Genomic DNA, 17,044 nt, shown 5'->3' with positions numbered 1-17,044 from the left:
AGCACTATTTCTGGGTTAGCGGAGTCTGTAACCTGAAGTGTATGTAACCCGAGGTACCACTGTAATCATAAAAACTGACCGGTATATTTATCTTCTAAGAAAGATAAGATGGTGCAATCTTTAATATTTAAACATCAGGTGCATTTGTGCCTGACAAACTGTCCGTGTCCACTTGGCTTTCTGATGCGCAGGGATCTCTCCAATTTCAACCTCATTTCAAAAGTTGCTTTTGCAGCTTTAGTGCCTAGTGTTTCCCTGTTCCCTGGAAGCAGACATCCCTTGCTTCCATCTGAGTGTTCAGCTCCATTCAAAGCAAAAAGTGGTATTGGGCGTGAAGATTAATGCTCATCCACACTTGTGCTTGTTCCATGCCTGTAAAGCATGAGGTCAAGAGGCTCTGGATGCAATGGTTGCTGTTTTTAAAAGGCACAACTGTGCCAACCTTTGTTGCCGGACGTAAACAAATCACCTCTTGTTATCATAGTATAGTCTTTATATATAATCATAGGATGGGGAGGGGCCTTGGAAGTACTGCAGTCTAATCCACCCCCTGATGAAAACCAGGGATCTTGCAACCACAGCGCCCCAGTAAAAGAAACCTCTCAACCACCCATGTTCCCCAGCTGAGCAGCTTTACTGTGAAGGAAGCTCTTCCTGATGTTTAGCCGTAACCTGCTTCCCTGCGAAGAAATTAGTCCGTGATGAGGTGTAGTGGGGCTGAGAGCAGCCACCCTTTGGCCCCAGCAAGCGTGAATGGAGGCCTTGTCTGGCTCCTGACCCCGAGATCCGGTGAGTTATTTTCAGTCATCTTTACCAACCACCCTTTTCCGCCCTGCAAGGTGTTCCTTCATGTTCCCGCCATTCGGGAACATTTCAGGGAAACAGATGGGAAGAGAGCCGAGCAGGACAGGAAGGGCCAGCGGAAACATGTGCATCTAGATCCGTGTGCTCCAAGCTTCCTCCCCATTCCCAAGGGAAGCTGGGAAAAACAAAAAAACACCCAATGCTGAGTCAAAATATGCGTCACCCGGGGACCAGTAACACTAAACGTTGCTTCAGTGCAACTGTTTATGAGCAGTTTAGGCCAATGGGATGGAAGAACCTGTCACTTTCAGTTGCTCACTATCTCTAAGTGCCCAAGTCTTAAACTGAGACCATCATATTTCTGCATCAGTTTGTGATTTGTTTGTTTTTAAGCCCTCGTAGAAACTCAGCAGTGTCTTAGTGCACGTTTCTTGTAGTATACACTATGTTGTTGTTGTTGGAGGAGTTCTTCACAAAATTTGGAAATGTGTAGATTTCAAGGACAGATTGTTTTGGGTAAATTACATTCATACCTTGGGATAAATATGCTTCAGGATAAGTATTTTCGGGTTGCGCTCTGCGACAACCCGGAAGTAACGGAGCGTGTTACTTCCAGGTTTTGCTGCTCGCGCATGCGCAGACCCTCAAAATGACATCACGCTCATGCGCAGAAGCAGCGAAACGCGACCTTACGTTCTATTCAGGATGCGAACAGGGCTCTGGAACGAATCCCGTTCTCATCCCGAGGTACCACTGTAAAAGTAAAATGTGAAAGGAACAGGATTTGTCCTCTGTTCATGGAGAAGGAGCAGGCTTTAGGGGAAGAGCTGTAGCTCAGTGACAAAGCATCTGCTGTGCACACAGACGGCCACAGCTTCAGTCCCCAGCAGCACCTCCAGGGAGGGCTGGGGAAGATTCCCTGTCTGGAACCCCAGGGAGCTGCTGCCAGTCAGTGCAGACAGTACTGAGCGTGGTGTCTGACTGAGTGTAAGGCAATTTCCTACATCACATGCTTCCTGTGATTTGAACCCTGGAGTCCCCTCAAAGTATCTGCTTTATATACATTATTTACACAATGGGCTGCACGTGATTGGCTAATTCCAGAATTCTCCTGTAGGCCAATCAGGTTGTGGATTCACTTCCATCTGGAGCTGGATTGGGTGGCTCCTGCAGACCAATCATACTGCTGCATTGTTCTAGGACCAATCAGACTGCTGCATTCTGGATCCTATTCAACTCAATACATAACACCCATGTTCTAGTCTTGTTACTCTAGCCTTATAAACAAGTCAGACAATTGCGCCATCTAGCTCAATATTGTCTGCACTGACTGCTAGTAGCTGGACCTGGGTGATACATCACCCAGGGCTGGTATGATGGCTGTTTCACGTGGCACTATATTGCGAGTGAAACTGCCATTGTTCCTGAGTCCCCTCTGCCACCAGAGCCCAGCGCGCTGAGGGAAAACCAAGCTGCAGCTGGGTGCTGGAGGCAGAGGGACATCACTTGCAATATAGTGCTGGGTGAAACCACCATCACGCCCTGGTCATCATACAACTGAGGGAGGAACAAGGTGTATTGGGGCCAGGGCCTATGTAGCTTGTTCCCAGGAGGAAGAGGCAGCCTGTCTGCCCATGGCAAGGGGGCAGTGGCCCAAGGCCACTGAAATATACTCAGTCAAGAGTGGATTTCATGCTCTTTATTCAGCTCATAGTGGTGAGGAGGAATGGAAGTTCCCCCAAAATATCTGCTTTATATACATTATTTACACAATGGTCTGCACGTGATTGGCTAATTCCGGGATTCTCCTGTAGGCCAATCAGGTTATGGATTCACTTCCACCTGGAGCTGGACTGGGTGGCTCCTGCAGACCAATCAGACTGCTGCATTGTTCTAGGACCAATCAGACTGCTGCATTCTGAATCCTATTGTTCTAGGACCAATCAGACTGCTGCATTTTGAATCCTATTCAACTCAGTACATAACAGCCACTGTGCACAGCTGCCTCAGCTGCCCTCATATCACTGGTGGGGCACCTCTTCCTCTGCCCTTGTGAAGGCAGAGGCAGCCTTGTGAACGGAGCGCTTGGCTACTTTCGCCTGGGAGGGTGAAGCTCCCAGTGGGAGGATCAAGCTGCATCGGTCCCGGCCCTGCAAGGCACTGGGATGAAGCCACCTTAGTTTGCTCAGTGGGAGCAGCGGTGATTTCAACCCAGCGCCTCGTGGGGCGGGGGCCAATGTAGCTTGTTTCTTCCTCCCTTTCAGCATCACAGTGTATCACCAGATTGCCAGATCGTGATGTTTGGCTGGTGATACGCTGTTGGCTGTTGGCAAGCTGACATCGCCCAGGCCTAGTAGAAGCTCTCCAGGATTTCAGACAAACCCCCCTCTCCCACCCTATCTGGAGATGTGTATCTTCATTCCACCTGTTCGTAGTCAGCTAACGTTCAGCTGTCTTTTGTGGTCCCCATGTGGTTCTAGCGTTCAGGACGGAAAACCTTTCTCTGTCCACTTCTTTCAAACCCACGCATAATCTTGTAAACCTCTACCATACCCACATTTTCTTCCAAACAAACTCTGAACATCATAAGCGTTCCTCATAGGGAAGTTGCTCCCTTTTTGCTCTAACCTTTTCCACGCCTTTCTCAGCTCTACAATATCGTTTTGGAGATGAGCTGAGGATGGCCTTCTCATTTGTCACCGCACAACAGCAGCACTGGTCCCATTAAATCCCTGAAGTTTTCTCCCTGGGGTATTTCATGCAAGAGAGGGAACCGTTTGACTGCCCATTTCCCCTGCTGGAGGGAGGGCTCACAAGCAGCTGTTGTGGCCTCAGCTGAACTCACCAAGGCCAGGATGTGTAGGCATTAATCCCACTCCCTTTTGATTCCAAGTTGCATTTGACGCAAGTTCTTGCAAGAAACAGCCTTAAATTCCAGGGAGCTGAGGCTGGGTGATGGCCTTTCTTGCTCCACTAAGCCAAGTGACCTCTGTGGGTCTGTGGATTCTGGAGTACTGGATGCAAGTGCTAAGCATAAGAACACAAGAAGAGCCTGCTGGATCAGGCCAATGGCTCATCTGGTCCAGCATCCTGTTCTCAGGACCTGAGCACAAATGCCTTCAGTTTTGACCCTGGCTTGGTTCCAGAGGAAAACACAGATACAACAACAACAACAACAACAATAATTAATAATAATTTATTAATATTTATACCCCACATCCGGCTGGGTTTCCCCAGCCACTCTGGGAGGCTCCCAACAGATTAAAAACAGAATAAAACATCAAACATTAAAAACTTCCCTAAACAGGGCTGCCTTCAGATGTCTTCTGAAAGTCATAGTTGTTTATTTCATTGACATCTGATGGAAGGCCGTTCCACAGGGTGGGCGCCACCACCAAGAAGGCTCTCTGCCTGGTTCCCTGTTTCACTTCTCGCAGCGAGGGAACCGCCAGAAGGCCCTCGGCACTGGGCCTCAGTGTCTGGTTGAACGATGGGGGTGGCGATGCTCCTTCAAGTATACTGGACTGATGCATTTTAGGGCTTTAAAGATCAGCACCGACACTTTGAATTGTGCTCAGAAACGTTCTGGGAGCCAATGCAGGTCTTTCAAGACCAGTGTTATGTGGTCTCTGGGGCCGCTCCCAGTCACCAGTCATACTGTCATCAAAGTGCTCCAGAAATGGCAGGGGGGCAGCTATTGAGTGAAAAGGCAAGCAAATAGATCCTGTCCTTGCTGTGCCTGACGTGAATGGTCCTTGCAGGGCTGGATCAATACATTTTGCTGCCTGAAGCAAAGTATGAAATGGCACCCTCCCATTCCACATATAAAAGTAGTGCAGACTGGCAGTTGCATCAACACTGTTGTGGGATAGCCTTTTTTTTTACCAGACCCAAGGGCAGCAGCCTGTCTTCGTGAGTTCAGGGCAGGTCACATAGCACATTCAGCTTGTCCTACAAAATCTTGTTGCTGTTCCTTGTCCCCCCAGCATCCGCCACTTGAGGTGGCTGCCACACTCTGCCTGGTTCCTGGAACAAGGATGACCAGGTCCAACTCTATTTTTAAGGGGGCCTTTCGCTAGGCACCCCTCATGGGCCACCTTCCCTCAGGGAGCTCGTCTCTTCCCCCAGCTGTTGCTTTTCCTGCTCATTGCCAGTCAGAGAGCCATGTCTTCAGGCCATGTCTTCCATTTATTCTTTCGGTGTTTTTATGTCCTGCTTTTCTCCCAAGCTGGGACTCAAGACAACTCCCAACATTTTGAAATGTAATTATAAAATACAATGTAATGACAACAAGCTAGTTAAAAAGAATATCTCAAACACATTTAGAACCATGTGGTTAATGTTTGGTTTGTCCTAACAGCTGCCCAGTGGCCATCATCACCTGCACCTTCCTCTCCAAAGGCCTGTCTGAAGAGGAAGGTCTTAGCCTGCCAGCAGAAGGATAACAAGGAGGGAGCCAGCCTAACCTCTGATGGGAGGGAATTCCTCTTTTTGGGGGCAGGCACAGAAAAGCCCCTCTCTCATGTCACCACCAGCTGTGGCTCTGACGTTGATGGGACCAAGGAAAGGTGTTCACCCAAGGATCTTAGCATCTGGGCAGGTTTGGGCAAGGAGATATAATTGTTCAAGTAGCCTGGTCCCAAGCCACATAAGGCTTTAAATGTCATAACCAGCACTTTGAATGGCGCCCAGGAATGGACAGTAGCCAGTGAAGTTGTTTTAAGAGAGGAGTAACATGTTCCCTGTAACTGGCCCTGGTCAGCAGTATGGCTGCAGCATACTTGACTAGCAAAATCTGCCAAACCCTTTGCAAAGGGAACCCCACATAGCTCATGTCACAGTAGTCCTACAAGGGCATGTAATGAGGGCATGCGTCACCATGGCCAGATCAGGCATTCTGCTGGTCCCACCCCATGGAAAAGGGGAATAGATGCAGTGGGGTCTGCTGGGCTATGGGCCCTCATCAGATGCCTGGCTGTGGTGTCTCTTGGCACCAGCCATCAGGAAAACAGCAGTCCACAGGGCACAGCTGCCGGGGGTAGAATTTACTACAGCCAATCCTGCTCTGGGACCTTTCAGCTTTGGTGTTCTGTCCTTTCAGCCTTAATTCCCCTCCAATCCTCTTAGTGATGTTAAGACCAGTTTCTGGAAAGATCGGGCACTTGGATAGAGTCAGGTAGCTCTGGGAGGTTCACACAACTATGTTGTCATTCTTGCTGTATTTAAGAACGGCTTAACTGAGCTTTGCCCTGCACTGAGACAATCCTCTAACAAAGCCAGTCCCTTCATCTGCCTGCTTCCCTCTCCAAAACTTGGAAAGTGCAGAGGTAATTAAAGGCAACTAAACACAGGAGAGCTGAAACATAAAGAAGGCTGATCGTCAAAGAATTGATGCTTTTGAATCATGGTGCTGGAGGAGACTCTTGAGAGTCCCATGGACTGCAAGAAGATCAAACGCATCCATTCTTAAGGAAATCAGCCCTGAGTGCTCACTGGAAGGACAGATCATGAAGCTGAGGCTCCAATACTTTGGCCACCTCATGAGAAGAGATGACTCCCTGGAAAAGACCCTGATGTTGGGAAAGATTGAGGGCACAAGGAAAAGGGGACGGCAGAGGACAAGATGGTTGGACAGTGTTCTTGAAGCTACAAACATGAGTCTGACCAAACTGTGGGAGGCAGTGGAAGACAGGAGTGCCTGGCGTGCTCTGGTCCATGGGGTCACGAAGAGTCGGACACAACTAAACGACTAAACAACAACAAACACAGGATTTTTTAGTGGAATTGGCCAGGATATGGACTCCTGATCCAAACCGAATTTGCAAATGAAGTTTGGTGATCCAGACCACTTCCAGTCCCACCTTCTCTTGGTTTTCCTTCTCAGAGCTCCCAAGAGCTCCCAACTTGCCAATGCCATCATCATGGTTTTAAACACAGGGTAATAGAAGTTTAACAAGCATGCACAAAATATTAAGGTGTGGTATTACTAGGGGATAGCCAAGGATACCTAAGACCAGATCTTTTGCACAAGTAGCAAGATCTATTGATCTTTCCCTGCTTTCTTCAATCTTAAATTTTAAAAAGTCAGCTTTCCCTCTAAAGTCAGCCTAAGTTTGCATCATGCATAGGAATTAACATCTGCAAATATAGGGTTGCCATACATCTGGAATATGGCAGTCAAAAGCAGTGTCTGGGCGGAAATCGCTAAAAATGTCTGGGAAAATGTGGATTATGACAACTCATGTTGGAAGTCTAGATTTTGCTCAAAAAATAGCTAAATAACTTCATTTTTCTTTTTTGCTCAACAACTTTGGGCAAAATTAAGAAAATCTCAACAACTTTTGTGTCCTGACTTTCATTTTTTGAAATATGGCAACCCTAGCAAAATGTGTCATGGACTTATTTGAAGCACCTGGCCCTGGTGTTTAGCCAAAAAGGCCCCTTAAGTGGCTTACAAAAAACAGTATTAAGACAGCCCATGAAATCAGGCTCACAATTTTAAAAGATATAACACATGAAGAAGAAGGAAATAGGAGGGAGGAGGGGAAAGCAAGTTCAAGCAGAAGTTCTTCAAGTTACAGTTGATTCATTTCAAGTTCTTCAAGTTACAGTTGATTCATTTCTGAAATGTTGAAGGGCATGCTACCTTGATAAGAAGCTGCTATTACTACTACTACTACTACTACTACTACTACTACTACTACTACTACATTTATATAATGGTTTTCGGCCAACCAGAGGCCCTTCACTGTGACACAATCCCACGCCAATGAGACTCACCCACTTCAAAATGTACCACCCACAGTGCACTTGATATGGTAGCGCTAAGAAAATGGTAGAAGGAGGAAAGGTGCAATGGTAGGATCTGGGAACACCAGGATCAGCAGATTTGATGCTGAGGGCAGCCAGTCACACCAGCCCATAGCTGTCAACTTACAGATTTGAAAATAAGGGACCAGCAGCCTCGAAAATAAGGCATCAGCAGCCAGAATAAGGGATTTTAGTCAACCAGCTGAAATACGAAGTTAAAAGGGACCAGATAATTTGGGAGAGCAGCGCCGGTTTTCAGCCCTTCGTTTCCAGAGGTTGCTGCTTAAGACACCAGCTGATGAAACACTGCAATTAAATAACTACAAGCAGCAACCACTTTTCACGCAAAATGAAGTCCAAGCTACGAAGATGCTGCGGTATCTTTTCTCTCGTGCTCCATCTGCAGCTCTCAGTTCCATCAGGCGGGGTGGGAGGAAGGGGGGGGGGAATAGCGCCCAAAGTAAACCCGCAGATCAGACCATCTATGCTAGTCTACCACTACAAATCTATGGGAGAAGCACTTGTGGTCCTTCCTCCGCTTTCCCCCTCCATGGTTAGCCCTTGGAACACCTGCCCGCACCTCCTCCTCCTCCTCCTCCTCTCTCTGGACTGCTTTCTCTATGGTTGCCCTTGCTCTCCTCTCAAGGCTTCTCAGCAATTCATAGGCCGCGCCAGGCTGCCCATTCCATCCGAGTCCTTTGGCGGCGCAGCCGCAGTACAGCCTAGCGGGAGTGGCGGTGGCGACAGGCAGAGGGGAGGCCCCAGGCAGAGACGCTCAGTTCGGCGGCCGAGAGAAGGATGGCGGAGGAAGGACCCGAGGCTCCCGCCAGTCCTGGTGGGAAGGGGCTCCCGAGGGCCGAGGCTGGTGAGAGGAGGCCGGAGGGGGGCAGGCTGGGCAGCCAGGCAACACAGTTGGAGCCTCCCTCCTCCCTGGCCGGCAGGGAGGGAGGGAGGGAGGGAGAGGAGCTGCTTCCTTTGAAACCCAGGAAATTTAAGGGACATCATCAATAAGGGACAGCAGCGGGACACAGCGCTGGGATAAGGGAGTTTCCTGCCAAATAAGGGACGGTTGACAGCTATGCTGCCTTCATCCAGTTTGCCTCTCTGGCAGTGTAATGGCAAATGGCAAAAACCACAATTTGAGCACAGAGTTTTTAAATTCCTTTTCTAGCTAACTGACAAAAAGCGAGGCCTCAGCAACACCAAAGAGCCGTAGCGTGGAAGCAAGGGTCTACTTCAAGACAGGCAATGCACAGCCTCCAGAGAAAGGAAAATATGACCTAGTGTTCAAAATGGTCCCCAAAGCTGCCAGTTAAATCTTCATGTAATAACCACATTTCCTTCAGCAGGATTCCTAGCTGCTTCAAAACTAGAAACTGTAAGACAAGCAAGATCAATGTAACAGCCTGATAAAAGTTGGGATGTGGCAAAGTAGTTATACACGACCATGCAAAACTATTAAGGGGTGATTTTGATTTTTATTTTAATACGAAAAGCTTCCTCTTTTGTTAGATTTGGGATGGCTCGATATAGCTTATAGTTTTTAATGGTTTATATTTATTTTCATTATTTCTATACAATTCTTTATCACACTTAACCCAAGGCATCTCTTGGCATGGAAACAGTATATTGCAACCAATAAATACGGAAAATCTCTCTCTCTCTCTCTCTCTCTCTCTCTCTCTGTGTGTGTGTGTATGTAGATAACAATAAGATAAAAATATAGTCTCACGTCATATAGCAAAAATCACAATCATAGTGACTTTACTATTAGACATCCATTAAATTTAAAAAGGAGTTCATATAAGCCAAACACATCCTGAAGGAGTCAGGCTTCAACCCTACCAGTATGGTGTCCATGGTATAGTGTGAATGCACTTCCCAGCCTGCAATCTCTTTGCTGCTCCCCTGCCCTGGAATAGCCATCAGTGATGTTACCTCTGTTTTGGCATTTTCTTTCACCCACTTTTTAATGAGGCTCACTTTTGATCTCTCTCTCTCCTTTTCTAGGCACCAGGATGGACTGGGGTCCGGCAGTGAATACGTTAAGGTAGGAAACCAATTGCCACCTCCCTTCACTTCTTGCATTCCTAAACTAGGGCCATCTCTAAACCAAATAGCACTCCAGGTGAGAAGCATCTTTGACTCCCATCTCCATCTGCACCAACACTTAAACAACCTTTTAAAAAAATAATAATCAAAAGTTTGTTGAACAATGCGCATGCATGATTATTGACATTTATATCATTTGCATATGTGGGTCTGATCATAATCACTCTTGCCCATAGGGAGTAGACCCATCAAAATGAAGCACCTCAGTTACTCATACCCATCAACTTCATTGGAGCTCTTTTAAATATAACTTGGTTGGGAAAGACCATTACTGCTTGTGTGAGCACAGATGTCATGATCTCTACAGTTGCATAGTATGAGGCTTCAGTTATTGGCTTTTCATGTTTATTTGATTGTGTCCCATAATTTTTCTAGCTGTTGCTTTATTTGTTAATTGCTCAGAAAATTATTACCCAGAAGGTGGTGCTGGAGGACCCCTGTTTGATGCCTTGGGGTCCCTCGGGGTTCTGTTCTGTCTCCCATGCTATTTAACATTTACGTAGAATCATAGAATTGCAGAGTTGGAAGGGACTACAAGGGCCATCTAGCCCACCCCCTGCAATGTGCGGCTTGAACCCATGTTCTTGAGGTTAAGAGTCTCATGCTCTACTGACTGAGCTACGTGAAGCTGCTGGGAGTGGTTGTCCAGAGTTTTGGAGTTCAGTGTCAACAGTATGCTGATGACACCCAGCACACTATTTGTCTGTTCCACCTAAATCCAGGGAAGCTGTCTCAGTTTTAAATCAATGTCTGTCACCTGAAATGGACTGGATGAGGGTGAACAAATTGAAACTTAATCCAGACAAGACAGAGGTGATTTTGGTCGGTTGGAAAGCAGATCAGGAAATAAGAATTCCGTCTGTGCTGGATGGGCTCAGGTCTGCAGTTTGGACATGCTCCTGGACTAATAATAATGCTAACTATTATTAATACTAATAGCAAATTAAGTTCTCTCAGTCCTAATCCATAAACAGCTGAAACAACACCGCCCACAAAAAGGGGAGATGTATCACCAGACTTGGGACCACAAGGTTTGCACGGGGGAATTAACAGGGGGAACCCTAAGGGAGGGAGAACCCCGGAACAGCCTGATGAGAACTGAGCATGTCCAGTAGCAACAAAATATGTCAGTGCTGGATTTCGGGCTCTCAAATGTCAATGGTGCCCTGTGTGATGCTAAAATTTGGTGCCCCCCAATGCCTCTTGTGCTCCATTCTACAGCATTGTTATGGTTGCACCAGTCGTGCTACCCTAAAACTGCCCCTGAATAGGCTGACTGTGACTGACTGTTGGGTAGGGTGGCAAGAGCAGAAAACAGGGAAGGGAAGGGAGAAAGTGGAAGAGGGCTGGAGTAAGACAACTGAGGCAGGGGTCTCTAGTCCTTGATGTCCAGACCACTGGGAGAGTGGAGATCCAGAGGGCTCTGCCTTCCTGTGCTGCTCGTCCAAGGCAGCATCGGCTTCCAGGCTTGGCAGGGCTGGGCCCAGAAAGTAGCCGCACCAAGCTGTTGCTGGACTGTCAAGACAGTTGGCATGACTAGTGGTCAGGGATGATGGGAACCAAAGCCAAACAACAGAGGTAAAGGTAAAAGTAAAGGACCCCTGGACTGTTAAGTCCAGCCAAAGGCGACGATGGGGTGTGGCGCTCATCTCGCTTTCAGGCTGAGGGAGCTGGCGTTTGTCCACAGACAGATTTCCAGGCCATGTGGCCAGCATGACAAAATCGCTTCCGGTGCATGGAGGACCATGACGGAAGCCAGAGAGCACAGAAACACCATTTACCTTCCCAACGCAGTGGTACCAATTTTTCTGCTCGCGCTGGTGTGCTTTTGAATTGCTAGGATTGGCAGAAGCTGGGACAGAGCAACAGGGATTCGAACCTCTGATCTTCCAATCAGCAAGCCCAAGACGCTTAGTGGTTTAGACCACAGTGCCACCCGCTCTCTTCATAAGCAACAGAATGGGGCACAGGCTACCCATTCCTGTCTAGAGGGATGAGAAACCCTGCAAGCTGTTTCATACAGGGGAAATCATTGATCCGCCAGGCCCAGGTCCCTCTGCTCCAGCCTCCACTTCTGCCTCCAATTCCGGACTGCCCTCTGCCACAGCCTCTTCCTGCTCACTAAAACTTGTTACCTCTTCAGCTTCTGACAGCTCCTCCTCCTCCCAGTCTGCTCCCTCTTGTCCCTCCAGCCACTCATCACCATCACACTCTTGGGCTCTGAGCCTTCATCCTCTTGGGGGTTCCCCAGCTAATGCCTCCCACCACTCCCCATCATCCAGGCAGTCAATGACATTTGCATTTGTTCACCTGAGTTGGCGGTGAAGGCCTAGCTGAGATTGTGCTTACCCTTTTCTGTTGTGAATCACCCTGGGATCTTCGGATGAAGGGTAGTGCACAAATTTAATAAATAATAATAATAATAATAATTTGTTTATGGCAACTTTTCCTAAGCTAGTGGCTTCTAGATCTTTTGGACTATAACTCCTGTCGGCCTCAGCTGGCATACCTGTGTTGTGCTGGCTGGGACTGTTGGGAATTTTAGTACAAAATGTCTAGAGAGCACCAGCTTGGGAAAGGTTGGTGTACAACAGGGTGTCAATGGAGGTGACCCCTGGGGATTTTGTAACGGCCCTGTTTGCTGAAGGCAAGCTCCAGCCCTTTCTCCAGCTGTCACATGGAAAGGAATGCAGATCTCCTCAAATCTATCATGAAGTTGCTGCTTATCCGCCAGCAAACTATTAACATTCCTGAGGGTTGGTTAGGAGCCCACAATGGCACTGGCTAAACTTTGATTCTGCTGTTTGCCTGTGCTGCTAAGTTTATTGCAGGTCAGCGTCGCTGAGCGCTGTTTCTTGCATCCGAACTTCCATTGTTATTTCCCGGGAATTGCTTGAAAATCCACCCAGGGGCTCAAAACATGTAGTCAGCTGGAAGAATCCCTTAGAAAAAGGTGCCTTCTCTCTGATGTAAACACCCCCACCCCACCATTTACAGGTCTTTTTAAAACTTAAAACGTTCCAGCAAATAAATATTCAAACATCTTTTGGGTTACAGGTAGGGAGCAAGGTGACCTATTTATTGAACGTTTCTGCAGGGAGCTTTGAATATGTTGTGCTGCAAAGCAAATGTTATCACACACTTTCCGGTGCCCTTTACCATTACTTTCCTCATTGTCAAGTCCCAGACTCCAGACAGGTATTGCCTCAAAGGCAAAGTTTTAGCAACAGACCAGCACCGCTCCAGTAACCAGATTCTAGTCTTACAGCAATATTAACAAAGCCAGAGAAAAATTTCTGCTACATTTTTTATTTGTATCTTGTACTTCCCACATGTTATCATCACAAACAACTCTTTGCAGTAGTTAGGCTAAGATGGCCCTATTGGCACAGAACAATAATGCAAGGTTACTGGCTTATCGAGGGACGCGGGTGGCGCTGTGGGTTAAACCACAGAGCCTAGGGCTTGCCGATCAGAAGGTTGGCGGTTTGAATCCCCACGACGGGGGTGAGCTCCTGTTGCTCGGTCCCAGCTCCTGCCAACTTAGCAGTTCGAAAGCATGTCAAAGTGCAAGTAGATAAATAGGTACCTCTCCAGCAGGAAGGTAAATGCCGTTTCCGTGCGCTGCTCTGGTTCGCCAGAAGCGGCTTAGTCCTGCTGGCCACATGACCCGGAACCTGTACGCCGGCTCCCTCGGCCAATAAAGCGAGATGAGCGCCACAACCCCAGAGTCGGCCACAACTGAACCTAATGGTCAGGGGTCCCTTTACCTTACTGGCTTATCATGGCTTACCACAAACCAAGCACATGCAAGCAGAGTCCTTGTCCAGTTGCTCTTCCGTGGGCTCCTGTTACACCTGAAGCAGATTGTGGTTTGTTGCTTCCTAACAAGCCATGGCAATGACTTTACTGCACCACTGCTTAAAGTGTCAAGCAGTATATAAATTGTTGGAACAAATAACAAACAAATGAACAATTGTTTAAGGCTGGCTAGCAGTTGTGGCTTCTCGGGGAGAAACTAACCCAGGACTTCTGGTTCAGATGTAAAGGGAGCCAAAAGATCTGCTTCCTCCCAGCCCTTTTTCTGCAGCTCCCCAAGGCCTATGTAATTTAGCAGTGGCGATGGCAGCAGCAATGGCACCTTTAATTTAATTTAATTTTCATCTTTACCGCTTTGATTCTTTGCTGTTTCCTCATTGTGGAGCTCTTTCTGCAGTGTTCAGTGATTGCTTCCTGGAGGGCTTGTGCAGCTTGCTCTCTCCCTCTGCTCACCAGATACAGATCTACAATATCCGTAAAATAGTTACCACACATGGGACCTTCAACAAAATGTTCTGCTGCCAGCCAGCCAGCCAGGCATGCAATACAGTCATACCTCGGGTTACAGACGCTTCAGATTGCGTTTTTTCAGGTTGCGGACCGCTAAAACCCGGAAGTACCGGAACGAGTTACTTCTGGGGTTCAGCAGTTGCGCATGCGCAGAAGCACCAAATCACAACCCACGCATGCGCAAAAGCGCCACTGCAGGTTGCGGACGCTGCGGGTTGCGGACGTGCATCCTGCATGGATCATGTTCACAACCCGAGCGTCCACTGTACTTCGTTCTATTACGTTGTCCACCTGCTTCCCCCCCCCCCAATGCGAGTCAGCATTCCTTGGCCACTTGAACATACTGTCCTTATAAAGCAGGGGTCAGGGGTCAGCAAACTTTTTCATCAGGTTGCCGGTGCACTGTCCCTCAGACTTTGTGGAGGGCTGGACTATATTTTGAAAAATAAGTACCCTGCAAGCCGGTCCCGCAGCTGCCTCCGGAGGAACACACTCTGCACGCGCTCAGGAGCGCATATCAGCAGCGCCTGCTCACTGGCATTGTTGACGAGCAGCAGCTGCTCCATCGGCCCGTCCCTGCGGAGCTCCCAGGCGGCTTTCACCATGCGCTGTGGCTCGTGTCCGAGGCCAGGTCAGCGGGCAGGCCGTGCACGTGGAACGTCAGGTAGACTCGTGCGGCGAGGCGTCCGAAGCATGCGGGGACTGACCAAGCGGGCAGCAGGGTCAGCGGGCCGGATTTACAAGCCTGGGGGGCCGCATCCGGCCCCAGGACCTTAGTTTGCCGATCCCTGCTGTTGGGTTTCTTCTGAATATTTATTTGTACTTCTGAAAACTTTAGAGTTCCTCCAAGCCTGTTGAAGCCTTCACCTGCTGTGTGTGAGGTGCTGGTTTAACTACATGAGCTATGACATTCACAACCTTAATATTGGAAATAGGGGGAACAATAAGCAGTAGAGAGTGGGGCTGTGCCACAAAGACCCTAGCTAAATTTGATGGTGGTGAGGGAGAGACAAGGGTACTGCGGGATGAGCATGGAGGAAACATAGTGAGTTGCATGTACTTCACTCTGGCTGTATTTGGGAATCAAATATCACAGCAAAGGCTTTGAAGGGAAAAAACTGTGTTTTGAGGGAGAAGTGGAACCTGTGCCTTTTGAGATCCCTCAAAATTATGCATGTGCTTAGGTTATGTCCATTATCTCCAGCTAGCCCATAGACCTTCCCTTTGCTCTCCCTTGTGCAGTTATACGTGATATTCACATCTCCTGACTTGTATGTTGGGGTGCTTCTTTCATTAAAGCCTAATCCATGTGGCTCAAGGCTGCCTCTTCTCCCTCCCTCCCTCCCTCCCTCGCTCCATCTTTCTTTGTGCTTTCTTTCCTAAAGTTCAGATTCTCAAGCAGGGCAGAGACAGCACAGGCTGCTCCCAGGTCCTGTCATGTTAAATAACAGACCGGTTGGTGGGTCCCAGGAGGGCAGGGGTACGGGGGGGGGGGGGAGGATTAGGAAGAGAGGAAGTGAGGAAAGCTGATGTTTCTGAGGGCTGTACACATGGGGAAATCTTATTCTGTGCCCAGAAAAACCCGGGCACTGTTCTGTAGCCTGAGTGAAACCAGACACAGCCTTTGACGGACAGGCAGGTTAATGGGGTGGGGCATGGGTGCCCCCTTTCAGGGGTGGGCCTGTCCTTTTCCAACATTGGAATGTGCCTTTCCCCAAAGGAGGAGCACCCCACTCCCTACCAACCACCTACGACAAGGGAGGAGGTGGGGTGCTTTTCTAACAGATAATAATAATAATAATAATAATAATAATAATAATAATAATAATAATAATAATTTATTTGTACCCCACCCATCCATCCCCAGCCACTCTGGGTGACTTCCAACAAAGATTAAAAATACATTAAAATGTCACACATTAGAAACGTCCCTAAACAGGGCTGCCTTCAGATGTCTTCTAAAAGTTGTACAGTTGTTTTTCTCTTTGACATCTGGTGGGGGGGCGTTCCACAGGGCGGGTGCCACTACCAAGAAGGCCCTCCTCCTGGTTCCCTGTAGCTTTGCTTCTCCCAACGAGGGAACCGCCAGAAGGCCCTCGGCGCTGGATGTCAGCGTCCAGGCAGAACTATGGGGGTGGAGACACTCCTTCAGGTCTACCGGGCCGAGGCCGTTTAGAGCTTTAAAGGTCAACACCAACACTTTGAATTGTGCTCAGAAACATCCTGGGAACCAATGTAGGTCTTTCAAAACCAGTGTTATGTGGTCTCGGTGGCCGCCCCCAGTCATCAGTCTAGCTGCCGCATTCTGGATTAGTTGTAGTTTCCGGGTCACCTTCAAAGGTAGCCCCATGTAGAGTGCATTGCAGTAGTCCAAGTGGGAGATAACTAGAGCATGCACCACTCTGGCGAGACAGTGCGCAGGCAGGTAGGGTCTCAGCCTGCGTACCAGATGGAGCTGGTAGACAGATGCCCTGGATACAGAATTGACCTGCGCCTCCATGGACAGAATCACAATCAGATTCTTCCAATCCAACATCTCTCTCCATCTTTCAACCATCATCTGTTCAGCCATCTCTCTGTCCCCATTAATAGATGGAAAGAAGAGTTTGTGTTTGGAACTCCCTAACAGAGCACACAGGCAATGACGTTCCCCATTGTTTGTCCCAGCATCCATGTATTTTCTATATTCCACCCCCCGCCGCCACCTTACCTCCAAACAGCTCAGGTTAGTGCACCTGGTTCTTCCCCTGCCCATCTGTCTTATTCTTACTACCCTGTGAAGTATTTTAGGCTGAGACTGAGCATGGGAGCTGCTGTTGCAGAAGGTTTAAAGGAGGGATGGGAAATTTGTGGCCTTCTGACTGTTGATGGACTCCAGCTCCCATCAGCCCCAACCAGAATGGCCAGTGCTTTGGGAAGATGGGAGTTATAGTCCAACAACATCTGTGGGACTTTCCCATTCCTCATTTATTTTATTTTTTTAATTACA

The 17,044-nt window shown here is 48.3% G+C and overlaps 1 protein-coding gene across 2 annotated transcripts in view; it reads left to right on the top strand.

The window, feature by feature from the left end:
• The window catches only part of SH2D3C (SH2 domain containing 3C), a 72,523-nt gene that overhangs the window by 19,660 nt on the left and 35,819 nt on the right, over positions 1-17,044 (top strand). For both annotated transcript variants that reach the window (XM_028715005.2, XM_028715006.2), the window contains one exon: positions 9,625-9,664. In XM_028715005.2, coding sequence (XP_028570838.2) covers positions 9,625-9,664 — 40 coding nt within the window. The remainder of the gene's footprint in view (positions 1-9,624; positions 9,665-17,044) is intronic.

The sequence above is a fragment of the Podarcis muralis genome, chromosome Z (genome assembly GCF_964188315.1).
Source record: "Podarcis muralis chromosome Z, rPodMur119.hap1.1, whole genome shotgun sequence".
NCBI lineage: Eukaryota > Metazoa > Chordata > Lepidosauria > Squamata > Lacertidae > Podarcis > Podarcis muralis.
The sequence above is the reverse complement of the archived record's forward strand: the minus strand, read 5'-3'. Positions and strand labels throughout refer to the sequence as shown.